The sequence below is a fragment of the Perna viridis genome, chromosome 9 (genome assembly GCF_037379345.1).
Source record: "Perna viridis isolate PV_CMFRI_1.1 ecotype Kerala chromosome 9, ASM3737934v1, whole genome shotgun sequence".
Classification (NCBI taxonomy): Eukaryota; Metazoa; Mollusca; class Bivalvia; order Mytilida; family Mytilidae; genus Perna; species Perna viridis.
In genome coordinates, this window is record NC_142453.1 from 35,600,993 (window position 1) to 35,619,730 (window position 18,738).

At 32.5% G+C, this 18,738-nt stretch overlaps 1 protein-coding gene across 1 annotated transcript; it reads right to left on the reverse strand.

Annotated features, from left to right (window-relative positions):
* Window positions 1-3,685: 3,685 nt before the first annotated feature.
* On the reverse strand, window positions 3,686-17,332 carry LOC148607997 (uncharacterized). Its single transcript, XM_088546065.1, has 11 exons — window positions 17,166-17,332; window positions 15,164-15,246; window positions 14,003-14,554; window positions 12,623-13,672; window positions 10,238-10,429; window positions 9,646-9,849; window positions 7,491-7,643; window positions 6,843-7,204; window positions 5,506-5,596; window positions 4,575-4,654; window positions 3,686-4,133 (listed from the first exon to the last, which is right to left on the reverse strand). Exons 2-11 carry the CDS (start codon window positions 15,237-15,239, stop codon window positions 4,095-4,097), a joined length of 2,799 nt encoding a protein of 932 aa, XP_088402191.1. The 5' UTR covers window positions 15,240-15,246; window positions 17,166-17,332; the 3' UTR covers window positions 3,686-4,094.
* Window positions 17,333-18,738: the final 1,406 nt, after the last annotated feature.

Sequence of the window (18,738 nt, forward strand, 5' to 3'; positions counted from 1 at the left end):
CAGGTAGAAATTTTATATTAAAAAGTAAATAATGCTAAAGAAACTCTGTTTCTATTTTGCGTGTACCATTAATCTGTCTATTGAGTTTCGATCTCCTCGCCCTACTTTGTTTTACTCGTATTTTGGTCAATGTAAATTGAAAGACATTCGATAGCAGAGAAGTATTTTGTAAACTATCTTCCGAACAAAAAGTAACAATAAGAAGACAAATTTACACAGAATGAAATAGTACATTATAGAGAATTTTTGCAACAGACAAAGAAATTATGATGAAATATTTTCAAAACCTGCTAAACCTCGTTATACATTTCATTAAGAGTAATCAGGGAAGCAATATTCTAGAGGATATAAAAAAATGTAATCCGGGGACAAATACCAGACTAGGAAAACAGGCAAAACCAACAAAGAACGTAAAAAACCAAAATAATGCGTACAAAGCAACAAAGGTAAATGAGCAAGGTACGTTAGGGTTATTTTAACCTTTCTTAAAATTATGGAATTAAAGGTTGAATAAAGAATTTTTTTCATCAAACATTGTATCAATATATATTAGATTTATTTTTATTTTTTATTAATATTATTTTTTTTTTTTTTTTCGTTTCGGTCTAGTTTTATGTTTAAGTACAATCGTATTTGGTTTAGGATGACTATAATTGATTGACGTAATGCCGACGTTTTATACGACGATTCGTAACCCAATGCCACTTCCACTTAACTGATGGCACCATCCAGATCTTCCGTGACACCTTTATCAATCATTTTTCCTTCGGTTTATCTGCAAAGGTTTAAAACCACTCTTTGTTCAAATACTTAAGATGGTATTTTCTGTCTCCAAACAAAAAAAAACAATTGGGAAACTTATAAAATAAAATTGCATATTTAAGAAGTTTCTATATGTCTTTTTTGATATATGTCCAGATTTTCCGCATTAGTTTCGAAATATTTTTTTTTGAATTTGCTCTTTTGTTTGTTTGTATTTTTGTTTGTAGTATTTTGTAACGTTCTTTTTTTTCTGTGTGTTTTGATGTTTCACTGAAAATGCGCTATGGTCAATCCTTTTACACGCTACTGAAACACCAATAATGAAAATAAAATCCTTATAATTACATTTAACATGTTTCTCATATTGTATTCCTTCAGTACAAAGCGTCTGTAATGACGAAACCCGTTTCGGTTGTTTATATTCTATTTTAAGAAATGCAATACATTGCGGACGTTCCCTATATGATAAGCTAGAAATGGGATGCATCGACTCATAAATGTGCTTATTATGTCATAGAACGTTTCAAATTCCGAACTGAACAAACTGCAGTCATTTCCAGGAGTAAATATTCAGACATAATTCAATATCTAGATTATTTCAAAACAATACGACAGGTTTTTAATCTCTTTAATTACATTCGGTCTTTATACGACCAAAAACATTGCGGCCGCAGTGTTATTGCACAGTCGTCATCGCCGTCTCCGTCTAGAGACACTTCGTTTCTGTGCGATAACTTTAGTCGTGGTTGACCGATTTATCTAAACTTTTGATATGATCTGATATGATATTACCACTAACGGAAGGTTTCAGTGTAATTTGGACTTTGTAGTCCCCACCGTTTTAGAAGAAGGGGCAAAAAAGTGTAAAAATATGTTTTATTCAAACCCATATGGATTGTTTGCTTTTTCTGATTTTAATTATTCGTTTTTACTTTGTTCCTTATTCAATTATGGTAAAAAATGTATCAGCAGATTTTATGTGTTTTAGGCCAAAGTTGGGCAACGCCCAATAAATCAACATTTTTATTTTTGGTCTGATTTCGAAAATTCTTTGTTTTTTATTGGATTCCTCATTAAAATCCCTTCCTACGTTTTACAATCAAATTTCATGTATCCCTTACAGTTTCCGATTTATAAGGGGTCAAAAGGGTCACGTCTCAAAAAATACTTTTTTGTACTTTTAGTCTGATTTTGAAAAAAAAATTTAATCAAAATTTTGTGCTACATGTATATAGTGTCCAAACCATTTGATGAGTCCATATCAAATTGTAAGTCCTTCCGCTTAAGTGTGTCAAAAACTAATATTGAGCCTAGAGTTGCCCGAACAGGTCATGGTTTGACCACAGCAGCCGTATCATGTCGCGCTCGATGAAGCTTTGTGTGTGTGTGTGTGCGTGTGTGTGTGCGTGCGTGCGTGCGTGTTTTCCAAATTGATGAAATCCAAAGTATAAGTTAACACAATAGTTTCTGAATGTGCGGTAACTTGAAACATATGGTTTAGTGTTAAAATTCTAGCAAGTATGGAAGTATACAATTTTGACTTTTAGGCATTAAATTGAGACATCAGATTTGACGTTGCGTATATATATCAATGTAACAAAAAGGAGAAAGTGCCAAAACGCTCTTGAAATAACCATCACAAATTCAGAATAACTGAGACTTATTTTGACCAGTCATTACATAAAACAAAAAACTGTCATGGCAATTATCCGGTTACACGACGTATGCTCATCAGCAAAACCATTTTTCCCACAGTCTTGTATATTTTGGTGCATAAATATGCTTAAATGTTTTTTTTTTCTGTTTCACTTAGTTAAATGTCGATATGAATGTTGACATATACAACAACTAATATGTACCGAAGTTACCATGGGAAACTAAAAATGCATTTTTGCATTACTTGTTCTATATTAAAGTTTTAATTAAATGACAGGTCTCTTTACAGAATTAATATGATTCGCAATAAGGAACTATTTTTCCTTTACTTTTTTAATCAGTTTTTTTTTCCAAAACAAATGCTATAATGGTTATGTAACCAAAGAGAGATATATACAATCGACTACAGTTCTTTAGACACGTTATAAAATAATCATTTTTAAATACAAACATCTATTTATTTTCAATCAGATATAGAAAATGTTTTGTATTTTGTCTATCAAATGCAGCTATACCAAATAAATAAGATCGCAGTATATGTATGTGTTTGGTACAATTTCATAAACAATCACCAAACACCTTCAATTTTATTTTCCCTTGCCGCTATTGCATACTCTGTAGACTTTTAAATGACAAGATTATTATTTTAGTTTGATGAAGACAAAACTATTATATAATATTAAGGAGGTAGACCTAGGGTAAGGAACTCTTGAAATCAGTGATATGTTTGTATCAATTCGATTTCACCAAAGCCTGTCAAGCTTTTCTTTGACAGAGAATGAAATCAGTCCAAGTTACTTTGATGTTCCAATGATTTGTAAGAATTGTGTCCCTTACCCGAGGTCTACCTCCTTAAGTGTCAACAAATAATCATTTTAAGAAGTGTTTTAAGAAATGTCCAGTATCGCTGTATAATATTGTTTATAATACAGTGAAACATGTCTAAACCGTGAACCAGTCTTAACCATACACTTTTGAAAGTCTCTTCATATCAGTATTAATGTATATTGAACCTTGGAAAACCAAATACCTGATAAAAACAAACAAACTGTAATTCTAAATGGTGTTTGGTTTATAAACTATTAGGTTAAACTGTATCTGAAATCCGACTGGAAACAGCGCTTTGTTATCAAACTTATTTTTATTCATTTTGAACTAAGCAAGTGTCAAGGTTTCAGAGGTATCGTATATTTTAGGTTCTTCACTTTTTAAAAGTCACCATTGTACCTTTTTTACTTTTTAAACTCTGGCAGATTTACGATACAAACACATATATTAACAATTTTTTTCACTTATATTTCTTTATTGTAATAAATACAAAATATCAATACTATGTAATGCAAATTCGGATGGCATTTCCTGATTCGTAATTCAATAATTGTAAATTTCAAAATTAGGTGAGTCTACAATTAAAAAGCAAAAGATGAAGGTTTGTATTAGAAGTGACACTGACTACATAGTATACGCTATTATACCATCTATATCAATATTGTATTAAAGATATCTATATCAATATTGTATTAAAGATATACCCGTCATATTTATATCTTTAGAACCCATGATCATACAAACGCAGCATAGAAACAGAAAGCTGGTGTTTGGGATTGATATCAGAACCATAATACCGTTATAAAAATATATTGCACAGATTGTCAAGGCGACATATGTTGTCATGACTACGTTATACCATGTGGAACACAAAGATATAACTTAACCTGAAATATAGAAAAGAAACATTCATACTCCAAATGGTCTTATAACAACAAAAGTCACCATATGTTAATGCATTGTTTTTAATATTACATAAGATATCGTGATAATGTAATGACGTTCCATATAACAATGTGCTCTGCTTTTTTAAAAGCTTGCTTTGCTGCAAACCTCATTTACTTACATTGAATTTTGGTTTGATCTGTATATAAGGCACTCTATTCGTATATTCAACGTTTCTTTTCACACGAAATGCTGCTTTTCTTATTATAAATATCTTTTTATGTGATATAAGTTTACCAAATAACAAAAAAATCCTAAATGATTATTTGAAATGTAACATATCTTATGAAAGCAGAACAAAATATCATCAAGGGCCATTGATCCAATTAAAATATATAACTTTGTTGTCACTAAAATGACTTTGTAAATTAATGTATACATACGTCATCCATCATTCCTATATACCCTCCAAAATAATCACATGCCCCTAATATCAACGCACTCGGTCGTTCTTCTATCGTACCTGTATAATCAGTGTGTTATTTAAGTAGCTATTCATGGCGGGTATAGTGTTGTTCTTATTCAAACATGGGTGTGGTCTTTGTATTCAATTGTTTTGTATCTGACATTAGCGAGGTATGAAATATGAATATAAAATTTGACCCGTTTGTATATGAGCACAATATCTAACATGATTTTTTCTTTTCTAAAATCACAAAAAATATACAGTTTGACGTGTGTATGATGTCATATCAAAATAGTCCATTTGCTTCTTAAGATAAATCTAGAGTATCAATCTTTGATTATTTATTTTATTTTAGATAACGTGGGATTTGAAAAAAAATATTACAAAAATATATACTCGTAGACGTATCTAAGTGTTCGTTCATATGCGAAGTTCTATTTTCGAAACTTCGGAGGTCGTTCCAATATGATAATATTAATTGAGATGTTTCAAGTCGAGATGAATGAAGACACGATACTAGCAACATTTCATGAATTTCAAGACGCACATTACTCGTTATTTCATAATTCCTAGTTGTCATATGCATATGTGTGTGTTTACAACTCTTCACATTTTTAGGTACAATGGTTGCGAACATGACCACATAGAAGTCTGGTAAGGGCATAAAAAAAATTGACACTCTATTCGTAATACAAATTCATCTTCCTTTTGCTATCACGGAAGAGTTACATCTACTTGGTTAACATTCAAGCACGTTGTTTTGTTTGATCTTGTTCTGTGATTTGTTTTTATCTAGAATTTTGAGTTGAAATAACTATGATTTATTTCAATACGGACGTGCACTTAGTTTGCAATTAGTTTTTTATCCAATAAATTGTATGCATTTTTTTTTAATTATTCAATTTTACCTGTAAGTGGAACAGTTGTTTTCTTTCCATCTATATTACCGATTAGATGTCTGCCATCATAGACAAAACTTAATGTTTTCCATGATGTACTCTAAAAGGATAGTTACAAAAATATATTCAAATACATTTACAAAGTCTATTTAGGAAAAAAAGACTATTGTTATAGGAAATAAACAAGTTGAAATAGATCACAACTAATTCCCATTCCAATGATTGATTAATTTATTTTAGTTTTATGTCCTACTGAAGATATTTCATGAATATTAGGACGAGAATGTTTAACTAATCGCTGTTTTGTAATAGTCAAACAAGCTAAGGGTGATTTTATTATGTTAGCTCAAAAAAGGCCTCAGCTCGCAGGTAAGCATATCATTTCAATAGAGCACATTCTTCCATAACCAAGCCTCCCTGTCGCTTCTCTTGAAGCAGTGAATACCTTTTATGTATTTGGTGCGACTCATCTGAAGATCAAGGCGAGCAAGAGACCGCCGTGTCTTCAATCATAGTACGCAGTATGCTATGGTTGAAATTTCGAGGCTTCTATAGAGAAAATAAGGTTAGTATCGTAAAGTTTCTATATCCAATATTCCTGTGTGTTCCATCATTTATAGAGAAAAATATATTAATATGATTTAATTACGAATTTAGCTGAACACATATAGTAGGGTATAATAAAAACATAAAATTATTACAAGAGTAATCAAGACTCTCGCGGATTTAAAAAGAATGTAATCCAGGGACAAAAATCAGACATGGAAATCAGGCAAATACATCAAAGAAAATTAAGTAGTTCAAATAATACATACAAAGTAATAAAAGTAAATGAGCGACTCTGACGCCACTAAAAACTGGGAGCATGGACAATGTGCACCGGTAGGGTAAACGTCCTCTGCTTTTCTAGAAACACCCTTCGACTTGCTCATAAAAAGTAAAATCCTAGGTAGACGAAAGAGAAAAGGAAAACTATGACACGTTGAACAAATCAGTTTTCATGGTGCAGATGGAAACACCAAAAACGATCCATGAGTTCATGTTCTGTAGTAATGACGTCAATCTTGTAGCAATATAACCCTGTTCCAGAAGCCTAATTGTAAATAGTCTAGCGTGATACAAAATTTTTGCGCAGTTACGGCAAGCTCTGGCATAACGTTTGAGTTGTTATATGAAAACTCCTTATGCAGGTGCTGAAGGGATGTTGCCATACATGAAAGGAAAGTTCACAATAATGAATGAAAAGTCATCACGTTTGTTGTAAAGTTTGGTCAACAGTTTTCCCTTACCATAACGTATACTGTATGACATTATTCCAGAACGCTAACATCGTACAAATTACTTACATTATATTTCATGACTGACATTTGCTCTCCTCCTTTATCGGTTGTAGCTAAAAACATGGCGCCCTTATTTGGTGATATTGCAATGTCTATTGACGGACGCATAACTTCTGGATTAAAACAGTTTGACAATAAATGCATAGGTTCAGCTGATTGAACGTGGGGATTTTCCTTATACTTCATTGTTACTGCAAACTGTGACCCGTATGATACACCAGAAAATCGCCACAATCTAATCTTCCCGCTTCCGTCGAATCGCGCAGCTCCATTTTCTATGTGAACATTTTCTGGTGTAACTGCTAAATTGTTTCCAGATTTGTCACTAAATCCATCATTAAAGTCAAGTATTAGTTCTGGTCTGCAGGCTGTTTAATGGACATGAAACAAATACTTCATTGAAATGCAAATTGCAGAAATAGATATAACATTCGAAACAAGTTCCTAGTTGTTTTCGCATAGACCCCCTTTTCACCAAAAAGGTACAAAAACAGAAGTTGTTGTTCTCTTATACTTCTGAAATTTCTAATATCATATTTGTGATAGAGTATTCAATGAAAAAAAGACGGGAAGCCTAAAAAAATCAAATAAATTTCCAACGTTTCTAAGTACTGATGAAATACCACAAAACAATTACAATAGCATTCTACTCACAATTTTTTCGCACTTCTTCACTCCTGTCGCATGTACAGAGACCCGGATTATACTGTGACCCACGTGGACAGGATCGTGTCATCATTCCAAGACCTGGGATCTCCTCAAAGTAAAACCGTTCGTTTGTTTCAAATGGAGTCATTCTACAACTAGCTAGAATAAAAATCGTATTCGAAACATTTAAACTTAAGGTTTAATAACACGATTTCAATCTTTTCAAATGTTCATAACTGTATAAGTTATGAAAAGGTACCTATATCACGCAACAACTTCGATAAAACACTAAGGAACAGAATCTAGAACCTATCGAACAATGTCGTATTTTGTTAAAATAGAATTCTCAGGTTTCGAGAAGTCATACTAACAGGGTGACCTTTATGTTTTGAAGACAAAATAAATAGTAAAGTATATTCGTAGGGGCAACAATGAAATCGTTGGATATTAAATATGAAATACTTTATGACTTGTTTAATAACATGCTCGGGTGTAAAGAAGTATCATAATCAATTACTGGTGAGAAAAAGATATATGTACTTTATGATAAAAAATATATCGAATGCCAGTACTGTACTAATATTCGTATTAAAACTCATTACGTAGATTAAATACATTCCAAAGTGCTAACATCATTGAACAATTTCTCGATATGAAGTCTTGTCACGAACAAGATCCCGTTGTAACACCCAAACCACTTCATACAGGAATTGTAAATATCTAAATTGACACTGGTCAAGTCAGTATTCGCTAAAACAATAACAAAGAGTGTGTGGTAAGTGACTAATGTCATTTGGGCGACTTTGACGTACTTTAACTAAAACATAAATGTACTTATTAACTTTATGGGTAATAGAAATATGAAATGATTTCATTGACTGCCTTTTCATAGATTAAAAGTTCATTCACATATGGTCTGTGTAACAATTGTTTTTTTTTTTTTTTTTTTTTTTTTTTTGGGGGGGGGGGTTTAAGTGCTATAAGGACACAGGTATTTTAATAAAGTGACAAAAAATGTTTATTCCTTAAAATGTTAGTGTATAAAATAGTCATTAAAAAGTTGTTATGCCATCCTATATATGTACATAAGACACTACAATGATTAATAATAACGCGAACAAGATCCACAAATGAAAGCGTAGATATCTTCTTGTCTCTAGTCGAAATTTACAGGTAAGCAAACCTTTAAACATCATAATGACATAAACCACAATTAATTATGACCCTCGGTTGATCACATTTTTCATCATAAAAAATATGACCCATCATGGAACAAAAGTTTGCTTTTTGTCATTTAAAGGTGACCCACCATTCAAAATGGCTCACATTGACCACAAAAGAATATTATTTAATTTTGCAAAGGCATGGGATTCAAAAATATACAAAAAGAGAAAAACAAGGTTCCAGTGAACTTTTACTTTGAGTGTGTAAAAAAGAGATAAACATTATTTGTTTATAGATATAACCAATCTAGAATTTAAAGAATGCATTTGTTTGGCTTCAGACACACATGTCTCGCGTCATGACACATCATTTTTTGTGTGGGATGATAATCCACCACATCACATTTATAGGTAAATAAGCAGCATATGAAAAAAGAGCCTATTGAAACACTGGCGTCATCCATGAACAGTTTGGTATTAACATTGGGATAAATGATACAGAAACATAACTATATCTGGCGATACTTATTTCTGCACTGTATCGAGTTTGTTCTTTAGTTTTTTGTAAACAAAACTGTCAAAATTTACAAACAAAATTGTATAATATGCTTTTGTATAATTTAAACGTTTTATGTACTTACTTTAATCTGAAAATTATGGCGTCATGCAAAGTGTCGCCTTTTGACGTTATAAACCAATATGGTTTAAGTCTTTGCCTATGAGGGACAGCGCTATTTGTCTTCAAATAACATATGACTTGATAATACACCGCTTTGTTATATCGCTGGTGCATGTACTAATGGTAATGTACGAGACGTTCTATATTACGCGCTGTGTATCTGTGTTAAAAGTTCGAACAATCACTTCCTTACTGCTTACGTCATTTCTGACAGAACTATTGTGAGCTATTCATGTTTCTGAACATCTACATATACTAGGACGTAGATAATGCTTAATTCATATCAACTTTTAAATACATTTTTGTTTTATCAAATTACCAAAGGGTGATGTAAATGTCAGCTCTCCAGAATCTTCACACCAGTCATGACAACCAGGGTCTGGCACACATTCCTGTTTTTCTTCATTGAATGCAAATCCGTCGGGACAACACTTGGCTTGCGACAGACCATTACGACAAGACCAGTGCGCACGACAGTTCCCCTTATGATCATATGATCGAACCGTGAAATCGAAGCAGGGATCTAAAAATAATCAAATATCCATCGTATGAACTCGTAAGACTAGAACACAATTTACAATATTTTGTAACTCTGCGTTAGTTTATTGAAATCGTATTTTCATCAATGTAGATACAAAACTGGTCTCTCTCTTTGTATTTACTTACTAGTAGAAGTATTAGCGACAACTCCAGATATTACACATATCACCTGTGTACGTACAATTGTTTCGGCATTAACTGGGTACTCCAAAATGTGACCTAATTATGAGGGTCGACTTCTAGCAATAAGTTTCATTATGAAATTTACTAGTTACTTGTCGACAGAATTTTAAATGGCTTAATTTCATAATAATTTGCAAGTTTGTTATTTGTATATTGTGTGTTTAATTATATCCATTGAATAAACTTACCTCTCCAACAAGACATAGATCCAGATGGCCTACACAGTAGAAGTCTCTGGTCCCAAAACATTCTAAATGGGCACCTGGCCCTCTCAACCTTAATCTGTCCACCCTCGTAGAAACACTGTATAAATTCATTACAGCTTTTTGGGTCTGCGTTGTATCCTACACCATCCACGTACTGACTGCCATAGCATAGATCTGTTATTAAAAAAAGAAAACAAAATGAATCAAACAATCTAAAATGCAAGTTAGCGTCATACCTATTAGTTATCGGGTAAAAAGGGAGAGAATAAGTACAAAGGAAGAAAAGAATAACTGAAGCTTTTCAGTCGTTTCAAGTAGCTGTCTTTCTAAGAATCATGCAAAATCTGAAAAATGTGATACACCCTAAAAAAAGGCTACATATTTTTATTTTTGTAATTAATTTGTTTTATGGGTCTATACTATGACATGTGTAATTATTCATTCAAATTTGCCTGCTCTTAGGAGATAATCAACATTAAAAATCCAGTAGATTCCACTGTATTTGAGCGTCATTTACAGAGTTATCTCCCTTAATTTTGAAATTTACAGTGCATTCTATACAATTTTTATCTCCAAAGAGCACCGGTTATATGAAAAACCACATGTTAATTTCTGTTTACTATGACATTTCAAACAAAATATTAAAAATAAAAATATGTAGGCTTTTCACCCATGAATCACATTTTGCATGATCCTTAGCTGGAGTTCTACTTAATATTTAAGAAATAGATAGAAGGCAACGTATAGAGGATATACAGTAGTGGCGGTATATGATGGTAGTTAAAATGTTCAAAGGAACTAAAGAATGAATAAAGATGTTTTCCATTGAAGGAAGATGAAATGATCCTAAATAAACGGATGTACAACCATGTCGGTAACCAGTACCAGATCAAAAGTACTGTTGAAAGAGATTGGTTATGACAAACTATTCTTATTTTTTTTCTAATTATATAATATTCCATACACCTATGAAATGCTATGAAAGTTTATTGCATGTTTGATAACCTTTAAATGTTATATTTTAATGTCACAAACATAAGGTAGTATTTTAGATCTTCAAATGATATGCTTAAATTTATAAGACAGGAAACTTTTTTTCTGACAGGTTTACAGGATATCCGACATATGTCTAAAACAGGCTTCTTTAAAGCTTTAGTAATATTGAGGTATAGTGTGACATTTACATTTTTAGGAGCCACATCCCATTTGATACTTTCCGCAGTTAAAACTACATTAGAAAGACACTTTCTGAAAACAGATCTTGGTTAACTAACACCCCCAAGGTGTTGTTACTTAAATTAATTTTAATGACAATTTTTTTTGGAAGAAAAATGGAGAATGTGCATAAAGTTCATATTTCATTTCACTTCAAGAGAAAAATATAACACCAACAAAGATTCTTGAGTAATGATGATGTTGTTGATCTGAATATAAAATACACGTATGATCTTGTGAGCGTCAATTTTCTCATAGCTCTGCTGTAAGACAAGCCAGCAATGTCTTATTTATATTACATGGAGATCACTCTCGAACATTAAACGGTTTAATTGATATCAAATGCTGATACAACATATACTTATATTCTTTAATAAGTTATTTGTTACTTTAACATTAAATTACATAATTAATAAGTTAAACAATGGGATATATTTTACAGACCCGATGTTTGGAAAGTAATCTCTGTCATGTACTCTTCAGAACTTTAACCAAAATCAAAATGTTGTCATTGGAATAAAATCTTAGTTTTGACAAAAAAAAGCTCTGGCCACAAAACCAACAAAGTATCTTAACAAAATAGTAATCTTTTTTTGATAATGTAACTTTAAATAAATTGCATATATTTTATGGCGTCATTATCTGAAAATAAACTTCGTCTCGATATTTGTTTTCGTTTTGTGGCACTATAGTATAGATATATTCCAAACAGCCATGGTGACTGTAAGATCACGTGACTTACCAGCATGATGTCCGCCAGCATGGTTTGATCTATCTGCAAGGTATTCTTATTAAACCCCTCTTTACACTCTTTTATTTTAATACATTCTTTTTGATAATAGGAATAAGTTGAAAATATTTAAACCGTGAATATCAAATCCCCACTTGCCAGACAGTCTAAACATTCAAGCTGATCAAACAATACATTTTCTTTCTATCATTGAAAAAATAGAAGATTTCATGAGAATATTTTATAATCTTGTTTTTCAGTCATTTGCTTGTAACTTCTCGATATACCTTTTTCTCATTTTATTCTCGGATACATTGCAAAAATGTTTTGAAATTTACTAAGCCTTATATTATTATTTAAGAATACAGATGTCTTATTTGTTGACAAAGAAAGGGGTAGAACTGAAATAAAACTAAACTTACGCTCTTCTTCAATTCTGTCTTTTCCTTGGGCGGGTCCAACAGCAAATGGTTGTGGTTCAGATACGACAGGTGCCCGAGGAGTCGTTGTAGTTGTTGTCGTTGTAGTTGTCGACGTAGTTGTAAGAAATCTTGGTATTGGCCGTCTTGGATAAACTGGTTGTGTCCTTCTGTTATCTACTGGTCCATTAATACTAAATAAGGTTACAGGTGATATTAGAGGATTTCGATACTCACTTGCCCATGCACTTGTCGTCGTTTGTGTCTCAGTCTGAGGTTTTGTGTAAACCTGGTAAGATGGTGTTGACGGTGCGTAAGTTTTCCAAGCTGCTGGTGTCGATTTCTGGACAGGTATGTTAACCCATGGAGCTTTGATTGGATCTGATTGTTTATACCACTTCTGTTCGTTGAAAGATGGTTGTTGATATGTCGGGTCTTGTACTTCGTAATTTGGATTGGTATTCTGGGTCCACCATGGATCGCCACCAACAAACTTTTCAATTTTTGTTCCAACAATATCTTTTCCATTAAGCAAATTTGCTTCAACAGATATTTTTAAAAGTTTGTTTGTATCTCTGTCTTCTTCCCTATGTCTGTATAGTCTATTATCAACACTGACTCTTGTTGGATTCTGTCTTTGCGGCCCATTATTACTGTCAATGGTTCTATCTGTCTGCCATTGTCTTGACGAATCTTGATTATTGTCAATTGTGTCTTGTGTTTGCCAACCTGCAGACGGTTCTTTTTTGCCATTTTCTGCTTGCAATAAACTTGAAGAAGGCGATTTCATGTCGGTTGCTTCCCTTGTGGGCCATTGTCTAGAGGGGGTCAATTCATCGTTGACCCTGTCTGCAGTAGGCCCTCGCCTCTTTGGTTGTATATGTGGTTGTGTTGGTTTGCGTGTAGTTGTCGTAGTTTTCATTGTTGTTGATTTAGTTGTTGTTATAGTTGTTGCTATAGTTGTTTTTGTTGGCAATGCATTGAATTTAGGACTAATTTCAGAAGCAGGCATACCAACATGATCGGCACTGGCTGGTATTTTAGCTGTAGATGCTATTATAAGACAAAATGTGATTTATAAACACTTACAAGTAGAGAAGATCGATATTTTAACAAGCGGATTTATTTTGCATCAGTTAATCGGGATACAACACATGCACATTTTTCAGTTATTTTTTTCTAATAAGGTATAGGAAATCATTACTAGCTAATAGATTTTTGTTATATTAAATAAAAAATGCTTGCAGTGTTCATCCATTTTTAAACCATATTAAGATTTCAAGAAAAAGCGGCACAAAATCATATATTTGGATAGCAATGTATATTGTTTCATTATATCAAATAATACAGTGTAATTCATGATATTTTTTTTTAATTTTTCACCTGAAGTTGTTAGTTTCCTTACTGACTGTACAAGCTTATCCACAGCAAGGTCGATTGGCTCAATATAAAAATACTCATTTGGTTTGAAAGCCATCGATCTCAGCTGTTTCTCATCAACGAGTCTCCCAACTCCAACGCAGAATAGGTGTATTCCAACTGACCTCAGTGCCTCACTTTCGCCCCTACTAGCATCAGGATATTTGGATCGTCCATCAGTTACAATGACACCAATCTGCGCCGTTTTTTGGCGTCCACTTGAATAAAACATCCGTTCTAATTTGTTGATTCCCAAGTCTATTCTACTACCATCCTGTGGCTGTTGTAACGTATGTAAGGTTTTAATTAAACTATTTTTGTTTGTGGATTGTGCTAAATCAACTGTATCACCTATGTCCGAACTAACAACAATGACACCCACACGAACCCTCTCCGGGCCAATGTCTACCTGTGTGATGAAGCGTTCGACAAGAGTTTTTTGTTCTACGAATTCCCCGTCTGAGATGCTATCAGAACCATCCAACAAAAATACTATGTCTGCCTGGTCAATATAATCTAAATGAACATTTTTTTGACAATTCAATTCGTGATTAATATATTTTTGCAGTAATGTGGATTTTAGCAATGCAATTTGAATGATATGACATGAGTTGAGTTTGTTTTACTTCTCTTGTTTATATCTAAAAATTACGTCTTTATATTTCTTCATTTCTTCGTCAATAAAAAGGAATATAAGTGGAACAAATGTCCGTTTTATCATTAACATGATAAATTAGACAAAATGTCATTACTGGTGAATGTAGATCAATCATACGAAATCAATTAACGCGAATACCATTATAATAAATGAATTGTGGAACAAAATATTGAGCAATTTGATTAAATTTCTGATATGACATGACAAGGAAATGTTAACCGTATCATACATTACAATAATGATTCGGCAATGGAATATATGTTCAAAATTAGTACCCATGACCGATTTTATTTTAATTCTGTGTTATTATTCTTTTCTATATATTATAAACAGGTATACTTGTCCCATCTAAATTATAAATAAAATATCAGCAAATGAGTAGGAATATTAGTGTGTTTGTTTGATCATTTAAACATTTTAAAAGTTGAGGGTCTTACGTGTATATGGTTCTATTTTTATACAAATACCTTGGGCTGTTGTTGTTAAAAACTGACAGAAGCATAGAAATAATGCAGTATATGGTAACATCTTTGTACTTGTCATGTTGCTTCTACAAATGATAAAAGTTGTATGTAAACCATGAGTAAATACATCATCGGTGCTTTTTTAATGATATTTACTAAAAGACATTGTTTACAAAAAGCCATTTTTATCACACTATAAATATGATGCAGTTTTTAGTAAAGTATTAAGGTTCAAACGTTTGTTTTGACTTTAAATACTTACGTGATTTTCAACAATCCGGTACCAAGTGATGCACTAGCTAAACACTATTATCAAACAGTTAACAAAACAGTAATCGTCAAACGAATTTAGCCAAAGTGCCATTTTTTTTATCCCACCACTGCATTCACAAATGTACTCTTTGCCCTCACATAGGAAAAATTGATCAAATGAATTTTCATTGCCTTTTGTTTATTGTTTCAAAACAATTTAAAAGGTAATTTGTGTCAATTATATTCAGCAATATGTATCTTTTTACCACGAAATAAATCACAATTATAGACAAAACTATGTCAGAATATTTCCTTGATGTTTCATTACTATCATACAGTCAATAGAAGTCAATATCTTCCAAGAAAATAAAAACATTTTCATCGGTAATATGTACTTCAATAAAAAATATCAGTTAGATGAAATATTTTTTTTTTTTTTTTTGTTTTCAAGAAATTTTCATAATTAGAATAAGGGATAGGATGTTCATAAGGTAAGGACATAGGCTAGATCAATCAAACAGCCTTTGACAAAAAAATAGCACAAATTAAATGAAAGAATACACACTTGGTGTTACAAAAATAAATGATCGACCTGGACTCCATCAAACATGGAGCTAAATCCACCAAATACTGGGTGTACGGACAAAGTGCACTGATAGTTTTTTTTTTTTTTTTTTTTTTTTTTTGATGTGAAGAGGGTAATACCAAAATTCCCGAACTGATAAAATCTAAGCAGCACTCAAAAGGAAGTCTAAACGGAAAGTCCGTGTAAAAAATGGCAATACCAGGGCAAGAAAAAAACGGTTAGTCGGTAAAACCAATGCATCTAAGTACAGAAGAGGAAAGTAACACTACATTTTTCAACAAACCTCTCCTCATTGTGGGAATTGCTACAAAATTGCTAAAGTAATTTTCTGTCCTACTAAAGGAAGCGATTGACAAATACATCGTCATTGTCATCTAACGCTGTATCAAAGTTAAACTAATTCCAGTGTATATAGTCATGTTTTTGTTCAGTAAATTTATTAAATGTGACATTGGTCAACCCGGATGACAATTTAAACTCTTAATCTTTTTAAGACGGGTATAAATGTCTTGACAGCGGGGTGATATAGGTCGAGGGTTGATACCACATGTGATACAGATTTTGACATGTCATGTTCATTATATCATATATTCTAACTATACTTCAAGTACGGTCCGTGAAGGGATGCGATATAGGGTATGCGATATAAGGTAAACGATATAGGATTTAAAAAAAAACACGTAAAATACATATACTAAAAAGGTATATTTTAATATAAATATATGGTATATAAGTATATCTTAACTGGGGTAAACATCATCACATCTTAGTCTGTGTATGTATCAGATGACTGTATAGTATAACCTTGCTTGTATCTATTTTCTTTGCAGTGGTCAGGAAAAAGTTTTCGAGAACAAAAGTAAAAAGTTACAATACTTTGTTGTTGTTTGGTTTTTGTTTTTAATGCCTATATGAAAATGTATGTAAGTTTTATGATCAAATTGAGATTCTCAAAAAAATCAGTTCCTCTCTCATCTTGTATCATAATCTAAATTTACTAAACGTGTTTTTGTTTATTTATTAAAGCTACGTGAGATGTTTGTGGCGCTCTCGTTAATGTTGACCTTTCTCACTGGTAACTACCATTGGACATGCTGCTTTCGGTTATTTACTTTTAACATATTCGTTTTTGGTGGATGTAAAATACAATTATATGCAAATTCTTACCTAAATAATCCTTTTGGAGCCCGCTCCTTTGGGAATATTAATCCGTATCGGCCTGCCGATCGGAATCCAGTTCAGATCTTATTAATCAACCAACCATATCATTGCTTCTCAGACAGAAGGGAGCATAAGGTTTCTCCTTTACTTCAAACTAACCCTGTAGTTCCGTTCTGAAATTTGCATATATAATTGAATAATTTGCATGTTTTTGACAAGAAGACATGACACATATCTTATTAAATTTACAAGCTTGTCATATGTGGTGTACATTGTAGCATGCTGTATGTAAATAAGAATTAACTAAAACACGAGTGATTTGAAGGTGGTCATAAATATAATGCACATAAATGCCTGATTATCCATACATGGTCTTAGAAAAACAATACAAACGCAGCTCTTTATTATCAAGGTTATTTTGTTGGAACAAATAAGGGGACTTATACAAAAAGTAATATTCCACTTTCCAGTCAGCATGCAGGTTATTCAATGCATCCTTCAGGATACCTTGATGACTCATTTTATGCACCTTCACATTTGAAATAACATGCATATATATATAAATATAAACTTTGATGCCATAATTGCTAAAAATATGCGCAATTGTACAAAAAGTTTGACCTCAAACCGCTGTATCCCCGAAACAAAGTTATCTTCAGACACGTCACGCATTGTTGAGCTTTCAAACATCATCTATAAGACACAAATAGTCACTGACGTCAAAAACGTCTTAATGTAATGTTTAACACTTGTGTATGACATTTAATGGTCGAAAGAAATATCTAAATCGCAGTGAAATATTTATTTCCAGTAGAAGCTTTTCACATCTTCGAGTTTTATTTCGTTTGTTCAGAAACTCTGTATTCGCAATCGTCAAAGAGTTGTACGTAAAGGTCATTTTTACTGTCGAAGGCGGTTAACTTTTTTATTTATTTATTTATTTATTACTGACGATGCACTTCGTAAGATTTAGTAATTGAACAGAAATAAAAGCATTAACTTGTGAATGCATGATTGCAGAACAAAATGAGACAAAGTTGCACATGGACAAATGATTCCCTAATGCCGTAGAATGTGAGTTTCTGAATGTTTAGTAAAACATTTTGTAAGTATCGGCAGTAATAGCATGGTTAGACGCTTGAATAAATTTCAATTCCTGACATTGGTATAACATTGTGTCATTCTGTATAGCCTTTTGATTAAGATAGAGATATACTAGCGTTGTGCATGAGTTGACTAGTTTTATTTGTTGAAGTACTTGATTTTTAAAAGGCAACGTCTGCAAAAGAGTAAAGGTGTTCAACTACGTAGACCAAAAATGACATTTACGATATAAATCTATCGGGTAGGATACTTTTTTTGGCGGTGTGATGATATGACGTTGGCATTCTAGTACCGAGTACTGCCTGATTCTTCCAAATGACTTTCAAATTATGTGTGGACGTTTATCCTAGCGTAGCGCCCTGTCGGATATATCCCTATGGGCTACCGGTAAAATAGTGATCTTACATTGGCATTCAAAACTACTTACAAAGACCTTAAAATTTTGTGTGAGCGCTTACCCTACCGGTGCACCTTC